Source organism: Pundamilia nyererei, unplaced genomic scaffold (assembly GCF_000239375.1).
Source record: "Pundamilia nyererei isolate P.nyererei 1_Seehausen unplaced genomic scaffold, PunNye1.0 scaffold00111, whole genome shotgun sequence".
Taxonomy (NCBI): domain Eukaryota; kingdom Metazoa; phylum Chordata; class Actinopteri; order Cichliformes; family Cichlidae; genus Pundamilia; species Pundamilia nyererei.
The window spans coordinates 1,818,041-1,826,824 of NW_005187512.1; the positions used below are offsets into that span (position 1 = coordinate 1,818,041).

Consider the following 8,784-nt stretch of genomic DNA (forward strand, 5'->3'; position numbering starts at 1 on the left):
AGAAATCAAACAGACTTCAGAGAGATCTCTAAATTCTTTGTACTACAGTACAATGAATTATGGGTGAATTAAGACTTGCTTGTAAGAAGAAGTGACTCCATGTCTATTTACCCTAGCAGAGAAATATGTCTTTTCTAACAATTCAATAGTTAAAAGGAAATTTTACTTTGAAATTTTAGTGGGAAAAAAAAGTGTTAATCCGACTGTGCATTAAGGAGACAAAAAAACCTCATCCCTCATCACCGAGTTAGCTCGGGGTCGTCAAGGTTATTAGTGTCTTTATTTTTGTGCAAGTTAGGACTTGTTTAACCCTAAAAACCAGTCCAAGTGTGTTAAAGTTATTTTGGTTATGGTTATGTTTGGTTATGACATCTTCTTGAATATGATCTAACAACATTCAAGGTTTCAGTCAGATCTGATATTAAAACATGTCCAACTTAGAAAACTGAGTCACAGTTCAGAAACAACGAACAATCAAAGACGTCTGTAAACACAAGTATTTGTTCTTAAAAAGATTTAAACTTATAGAAATTCCTAAGTTGCAATCCTACAGAAAACCTCACATTCTCCATTAAAAAAATCATCCCTACCTACAACCTCGTCCTCCGGCTGAAAGAAGGTAACCTTGGGACCAACTGTCAGGAAAAAACAAACAAACAAGGAAACAGACACAAAAATTAAGACCCGTGAATGATGCATCACAAGGTCTCTTACTCACTCGGCACGAAAACACACACGTGTGAATTTGTTCTGAACAATAAAGCTAATTTCAGAGTCAAAATTTGTGTCTGTTTGCGACCTTGAAGGACGACCCCGGCCACCTCTCTGCCGACAGGGATTAAATCCCTCTGCATCCCGACATCTCTGAACAGCTGTAATAGACATCAGCAAAGTAGTGAGTTATTATCAGTGATGCATTTATCAAATTATTTCAGTTCAGAGGCAACAAAAGCAGCAAGAAAGAAAAATTAAACCACAAATGTGTCTTCTTTTGATGTTTTTAAACACATTGTGACTGTGCCTCAAACAAACAAGCAGCTTTAAACAAACAGCTTTTCTAACCCATCAGGTAGGTAGTTTTTTTTTTAATTAATATTTTAAAGCATTTTGAGATCAGGTCCATCCTCTTAATACGATTAGAAATCTCTTCCACATTTACAAAATCACAGTTAATAATAGATTAAGCCCTGCTGTAGGCTACTGTAGCTCATTAATGGGAGTTACGATGAGCTACTACCTATATGGGAAAGCCTGGAGCCGGAGTGAAATAAGGTAAAGCCCTGAGTCATTATATTTATTTTTGGATGGTTCACTTATGAAACAATTATGTTTCTTACTTTTTGTAGTTTTATTCTTTTACTTGGCGGCACTGTGGTGCAGTGGCTCTGCCTTGCAGCAAGAACATCCTGGGTTTGAATCTATCTGGGGATGTTTTGGCAGAGCTTCCATGCTCTCCCAGTGTCTGAGTGGGTTCTCTCCGTGTACTCCAGACTTTCTCCAAACACATGCGTGGGGGAGGTTAACTGGTTTGACTGTGAGTTTAAATGGTTATCTGTCGCTCTGTGTTAGCCCCGTTACAGACTGGTGACCTGTCCAGCCCTCTTGACCTATGAGAGCTGGGATAGACCCGAGGCCCCCTGCAACCCTGATTTGGACAAATGGAGAATGTGTGTGGATTAATTCCAGTTTTAACCTGCGCTATAACTAAGCTACACTAACCCACACATGTTCAGCCACAGGTCTCACACTGTTAGTACCTTAAGGTCCAGTGGGCTGAGTCCACACGCCTTCACCTGAACTCTGACCTGATGGCTGCTCAGGACATCTGGGAGAGTCTGGAGAGAAACACACAAAGCCGCTCAGTGTAACAATGAAGACAAAGGTAGAAGTCATAAACACAAAAAAAAACAGCAGAAACGTAAAATATGTTTACACTAACTAAGAAATAAATCATGCATATATCTGACATGATCTTCTTCTAAACATTTTAATGCAGCTTACTATGAAAGAGCAAAAACACCTGCTAAATAATCATTTTTACAGACAGTTAGTTGTTATACATATTCAGAGAAGCAGGGATTGTTCAGTAGGCTGAGACTAATCAGCAGCAGGGAGTTAAATATGCAGATTAAGCCTGCACAGCTAATTTGCTTTTCTAATAAGTTCCTTTAATACTGACGTGCTGTAGTTGCTCAGCTGGAACCTCAAACTCACCATTTCCTGGATAACGAACTTGGGTTCAGCATCACTGACAGCTCGGCAGTACAGACCTTTCATAACGCTGCAGATTTTCATCAAATCCACAAACACAGAATATCAAAATATTATAACGTGACCGACTGGACAAATGCTCTTCAAATAACAGCTGAGTCTACTATAGGAAAAATCAAACCGCCGGGATCGGTATGGATAAAGTCAATCAGCTGACCTCCTCTTCTTCGTTGTTTTTTCTTTCTATGACTACAATACCGCCCACTACTGGACATGTAATATGAAATGAATCATTGGTGTTCGATTTCGTATATAATAATAATAATAATAATAATAATAATAATAATAATAATAATAATACAAGAAGAAGGAAAACAGTACGTTAATTAAAACTGTTTTAAGAAAAACTTATGCCTTAACAAAAGCCAGTGAATTACTAGCAAACCCTCAGTTTAATGAATGAATTTCTGCATTTATTTAGTTAATTTTATTTTTCTGCTACATTAAACCAATTCTGTTCTAGTTTTGCTTTATTTTATTTTACAACAATGAGCTATTTTTTGTCAAAGGGTCAAAATATTATGTTTTTAGTAATTTCCACTTGAGTGATATTACTATAGTAGTATTTGTTTTGTAGCTCGGTTTTATTCTAGTTAATAAGGCTATTTTATTTTGGTGTTGGTTTTCAGTATGTGTTGCCTGCAAGGATGAAATCTTAGCCATGTCGTATTTATTTATCTATGTGATTCATTACATATTTTACATTATTGCTAAGAGTTTTTAAAATTATTATTAATTTATTCTTAAAATGTATGAATGTATGTATTTTCTAATTAACAGCTGCCGACAGGAGCGCTACTAATCCGTTCATTTCGCAGAGAATCCCTGTGATCCGGACAAGAAAACCGTTCTCGCGAGATTGCGTCGATGTAATTTACCGTGAGAGAACATCTCGCGATATCTCAGTGGCGTTACCCCATTTTCCAGCTGTCCCTCAGTCGGTCAGGATTCCAGAGCCAAGGGAGATTCACCGGAAAGGGTTTTAGTGATAAAACAGCAAATTTTGGGAGAAGAGACCACATTGTGTGGTCACATAAGCACCCATCTGCCTAATTTATTCAGCATTCAACCATGGAAAGTGAACTATGAGGTAAGAGCCGAGTGCAGTATGGGTGATGTGAAAGAATGTCCCTGAGCGGGCTGGCGTTAGCTCATCACTGGTTAGCCTGCTCGCTAACTGCACTGACAGCTTTAGAGGCAATAAATGGATTTTTTTTTTTTACCGGCGTGGGATGTACTCCTATCAGCCTCCATAAGTGATGTGATGAGATGTTCAAGAATTTAAGGAAATGCGTGATATTAGTTATTGAAACAAGATCGGAGCGTAAGGAAACTGTTAAGACGATGCTACCCACCCACTGTTAATAGTTAGCCTGCATGCTAATGTTAAATCACTGCATCTGCATTGCCTGCCTGCGACCTAACGTTTAATTTCACAAACGTGTTCCTTGTGTTTATATGGAGTGTCGCTAGTACCCGGATCGGCTGAGAGTAAGATGATGAGACGACAGTGCTGACGGTGCGAGGTCAGAGAGCTGCTCTCAGGGTGGAGGTTTGTTCAGTAAGCCTAGCCTTTGCTGATATAAGTCCGGATTTTAGCCACAGCTGCTTGTCCAGTCAAAACAACGCTCCGAGTGCCTTATAATCTATCTGAAAGGGCTTAAAATCGCCCGTGTGTGTTGAGCGACACACTTCATCATTTAGCGAGTCCAGCTGAGATGATGCAGGAAGTGAGGAAGGATTGCCAAACGAATCTTTCCTGTTACTGTTTTCCAGAGAATTTAGCACACTCCCTCTGCATAAGAGAAGGTGTAACATCAGCGTTTTGATTGACAGGGCTTACTAGGCTTCGTCCGCTCGGTCTGGTTTCCATGGTAACGTGGATGCTGAGTGGCCGTCGTGAAGGTGGGAGGACTGGAGCTTGTTTCATTCCCGAGTTGATTTTAAAAAAAAAGAAAAGAAAATCTAGCCAGTACTGCTTTGATGTTGTTATGAAAACTGGAAGAAAGTGGGCTAAGAGTGAAAGGAAGAAATCTGAGCACGTTATTTTTTGCTAACCTAACTAGACATTGCTTGGAAGTGTTGTTGTATTTCTGCTTTGCACTCTCACTCAGTTCATGGCTGGTGCTTGTTGGGTCTGCATCCACTATTACACTTGTTTGGGATTGTAATTTCCGCGTGTTCTAATCAGTGATAATGTTCAGGTAATAGGATTTAAATTCAATAACGTGAGACTTGTAAAAAGACAAAATGCCAGATGTAGCGTTTCAAGTCTTTCTAATGCATTTTAATAATGGTCGTTATTGGTAAGGGACCCGTGTTAACCTGACACACAAAATTAACATGAGACAAAAAATGTGATCCACAGCTAACTCTCCTCAGCAGAACAAAACATAATGACATGCACTAATTACTGTACATTTACAAAAATGCACTCACTGAATAGCATGCTGTGTAATGCTAGCTAACAGTCTTTCAGCAGTTACGAGGGAATCCATCAGTTCACAACAGAGACTGATGGTAGATGTAGAAAGGAGCAGCCATGCATCAGAGTAACCTTATACCGAGAGAGGATCTGTTTTGCATCTTTTTAAAACTGCTCTCTGTGTCTGTGCTGGACTTTGGCTTTAGGCAGGTCTGTGTTTATTTAACAGGGACAGTGCATGTTAATGAACATCAGTGCAAGAAGATCTAACAAGCCAGAGTTTAGCAAAACTGCTAACTTGCCTCAGTTGTGACTGTTCAGGTCACATAAAACTATGTGATAAAGAAAAACATCAAGATATGTAACAAAACAAACAACATATCAGACAATAAAAGAGTTTAAAATGATCACATGCTTCGTTTGTGATAAACCATTGTTTGAGATGCGCCTTAAAAGTGGCATATGCAGAGGGCTCCTTTATTGGTATTGATAATCTAAGGTGGACTGGTGGTAGACATCGAAGGCTCTGATTGTTTCTAAGTGTATTTAGAGTCCCTATCATAAGTCAATCATTTCAATATATTTTCCCTGATTGGTTCTGGCTTCAGTCGTTTGTTTTAAGAAATCATCCACTCACTTCGTGTTGCCAGTGGTTATTTTGTCTGCACCAGATTGGCCAAGATATCTCCCAACTGCCACAGAGGAGGGCCTTTTTTATATTTCTTTGTAAAATGTGCTTTATGTATATATGATATCATACAGCCCTGACTTCTCCTGTAGATAGAAGGCAGGGCTTGAAACATTCACAAACAATGCTCACAACAGTGTATTTATTGTATGGAAAGAACGTGAACTATTGTGGTAATTGGTGAACCAGTACAGTTGTCTAATAAAGCGAAAAAGAAGAAGCTCAGTGCAACAAAGGTGAATATGTCTGTGGTCACTAAAATACCACACCTGTGGTTTCCTATAAACCTAACTGCATGAAGGGTTATAAAAATGACTCGGACACAACAGACTTTTCTTAGTTATCTCTGTGTTTTCATTGTGACTCCAAATGATGAGCTGAAAAAAGTGATTGTGTGTGCACAAACAGACCGACAAACGAGTGATATGTTGATATATATGAGTGATATGTGGCAAAGGAGAGTTTCTGTGACTTCTTAGAAAGTGTGACGAACAGTGGATAGCATTAGATGTCATCTAGCATGTTCGGCGTTAACCTGGTGAAGACTACAGCGAAGACAACATCCCAACAGTGAGGTGTGAAAGTGGAAGTGGGATTTCTACGGGGCTGCGAGAGTTCAAAAGGTGTTGAGGAGGAGACATCAATGCATCAAAAATACTGTAGAACAAGGGGAGTCTATCCCACCATAATTAACCAAACATCAATCTCAGCATCGCATAACAGTTTGTTCCAGTGTGTCCCAGAGCTCCATTCAACAGGGTTGGTTGTTTTATTTTATTTACTCTTTTTAACTGCAGGACTTTTAGAGGGTAAAAAATACAGTATAGTGCACAAACAAGGACAAAGTTTTAAGATAGATTAGGCGGTTAATCTGCATTCTATTATATGGAAACCATAACCTGGAGCCCAACTCAACATTTAACAAATCTGCTTATCTCGGTAAACTTGATCTTCTACCAGAGGCCTGGGAGTTTTCTCTTATCTGTGTACATGCATGTATCAGTGATGAAACCCCGTATAGTCATACTGCCATACCGTATGACAAAGAATACCATTGGCTAACCTGATAAGACGGTTAACAGTGTAAGAAGGACAGATATAGGAAGTATATACTGCAACTGCAACTCAACACATCTCTGTTCTCTCATTTCACTACCTTCGCTGCTTTGTTTACTGCTTTGGTTGCTGTAACATGGGAATTTCTCAGTTTTGTGCTAAATAAGATTTCCAACCTTGGTATCAGGGTCAGAATTTCAGCTTGAGCTCAAAGCTCCTGCACAGCCATCGTAATGGGTGTTGCCACTGATATTGCCTTATTACATGTTTATTCACAACAATACAGGATGTACAGTATGAACACACAGGACAAATGACGCAGTTGTTCATCACTTGCTTTGTAATCATTGTTTAACGAGATTTAATTTCACATTTCAAGAATAACAGGTAATCAGCACCAGCACTAACAGTAATCTCAGGATAAAAAGTGTTTGAGCAGCTTGAGTGAGGCAAAATTGTGAGGCTCCAAATCTACTCAGAATTTAAGAAGCTACATGGTGAGAATAGTGTTGTATTTCCTTTTTAGTTGCTGTACCACTGATGAAGTTGGTCTTGCCTTCAGATTTTAAAGATTTTGCAGCATTACTAATCAGGGAGAAGGCAAGACATGTTATCCAGGACCCTGGTAGCAGGAGGGGCCTTTTTTTTTTTTTCAAGAAATGAAATGTTTTTGGTTTAAATATTTTTTTTCTTGTTGGTGCCATGATTAAATTGCCTAAATAAATCCAGCGGGTGGATAAACTTTAATTCCAAAAAATGGGGAATGGTGGTCCTCTGATTCCACTTTCACAACTTAAAAATAATGGAGTCAGTCTGGCTTCACAGCACAGCTGATGTATTCTGATTTCTGTTTCCTCAAGACAGTAAAACTCAGGTTTTTAAAAAAAGAAAAAAGTGGAAAAATAGGGAAGTCCACTCTTAAGAAATACACCCTTAGAAACAGACACAGAGTAGAACTAACAGGTCAAGAATGTTTTAGCTAAGAGCAGCTGTAGGAGTCCGATAGATGTCAGATGTGACCCTGTACCTATTAAATTTACCCAGCACAACAGCCAGAGTGAAGCAGCAGCAGGTCCCCCTCCAGATAATGTGGCACAAGCTGAGCTCATATAGTGGCAACTAAAATTATTCAAAGCAGTCAGCATATTGATAACAGTTTCAGCTGAAGCTGGGCAGCACTAAAATCAACCAGCATTATTCTTTATTGTATCAGCGGTTCCTAACCAAAAGTGTGCGATGAGGTAAGCAGGGCCATTGTGTTTCAGGCTGATAAAATATTGCAAAATATTTCAACGATGCTGGTTCTTGAGGTTAAAAAATGGTTTGTAGGTAGTTGCTTAAATGTCTGTGGATGCATTTATTTAACTTTTCCTAGTTCTAATCAATGAAACACATTATAGAATCTAATGCATTTTAACATAATGCTTTTAGGCCCGTTCAAACAGGATACTGTATTTACAGAGTTACACAATTATCAAGATAATTACATTATTAAATAATCTGCTCTGACACTGCTCTGGTAATCTTGTGTTTGTGCTGGGTGGGAGTGGGTACTGCCACCTATCAAGCCTCAGCACTTGACAGCAACGTGATAAAGAATGTGGTAGAGCGTGTTGGATGCAGAGCTTGGGGTCAGTGGCACAGGGTGTGTTCAGAGCGGGTGTGTCTTTCACGTGTGAGTGAGAAGAGGAGGAAGGAGGGGGTTGGACTTGGTGTGTGTTTGATAAAATGCACATGTTATTTATATGTGGGGGGAGTATGTCGCGTGTGAGCACTCATGCAAGGAGCCTGCAGTTATTAATATCAACACTGTCACTGTTAAGCCATCTGACAGGATGCAACAACAAAATAACAAATGAATATTCTTAAGATCAGGGTTTAGTTCTGTCATTCAATGATCTTCTGCTTCTCCTTATGTGCTCGTCCTTTTCTTTACAGTTTAGTAATTTGCTGAGTTTTTATTTTTTTTAAAAATATAGGGAAATATTAATTATTAATGTGGGTAAGTTGTTTTTTCCTCGAAAACTACTTAGAGAGGTGCGCGAAGATTGTGGCGCAATGACATCAAAATCAGCCCAGGACACAAACAAAGCGTCGAGTATAGCGGCGCTGTTACGTGGGTAGTCGTGCTCCAGACCTCGATTTTCAACTACAAGAAGTCTGTTTTCTAATGCATCACATTGTACTGTGATATTAACTGGAGAAAACAACTTCACATTCTACTTGATGATATTATAATCTTAATAATTATCATAATAATTATGATTATAATTATAATAATAATCTCTTGATTAGTGAGGCAACAGTATCGGGTGAATAACAGGTGACATTTCCACAATGTGAC

General features: G+C 38.9%; 2 protein-coding genes across 5 annotated transcripts in view; one reads left to right on the plus strand and one right to left on the minus strand.

The window, feature by feature from the left end:
* The window catches only part of cryzl1 (crystallin, zeta (quinone reductase)-like 1), a 4,010-nt gene extending 1,565 nt beyond the window's left edge, over positions 1-2,445 (minus strand). Inside the window, exons 1-4 of the mRNA XM_013912993.1 lie at positions 2,215-2,445; positions 1,758-1,835; positions 800-872; positions 591-635 (exon numbers count right to left, since the gene is read on the minus strand). Coding sequence (XP_013768447.1) covers positions 591-635; positions 800-872; positions 1,758-1,835; positions 2,215-2,295 — 277 coding nt within the window. The 5' untranslated portion in view covers positions 2,296-2,445. The remainder of the gene's footprint in view (positions 1-590; positions 636-799; positions 873-1,757; positions 1,836-2,214) is intronic.
* Positions 2,446-3,193: 748 nt separating this feature from the next.
* itsn1 (intersectin 1 (SH3 domain protein)) overlaps positions 3,194-8,784 on the plus strand; it is a 48,122-nt gene continuing 42,531 nt past the window's right edge. For all 4 annotated transcript variants that reach the window (XM_005741544.1, XM_013912998.1, XM_013912999.1 and 1 more), the window contains exon 1: positions 3,194-3,361. The gene's annotated coding sequence lies outside the window, so the exon portion shown is untranslated. The remainder of the gene's footprint in view (positions 3,362-8,784) is intronic.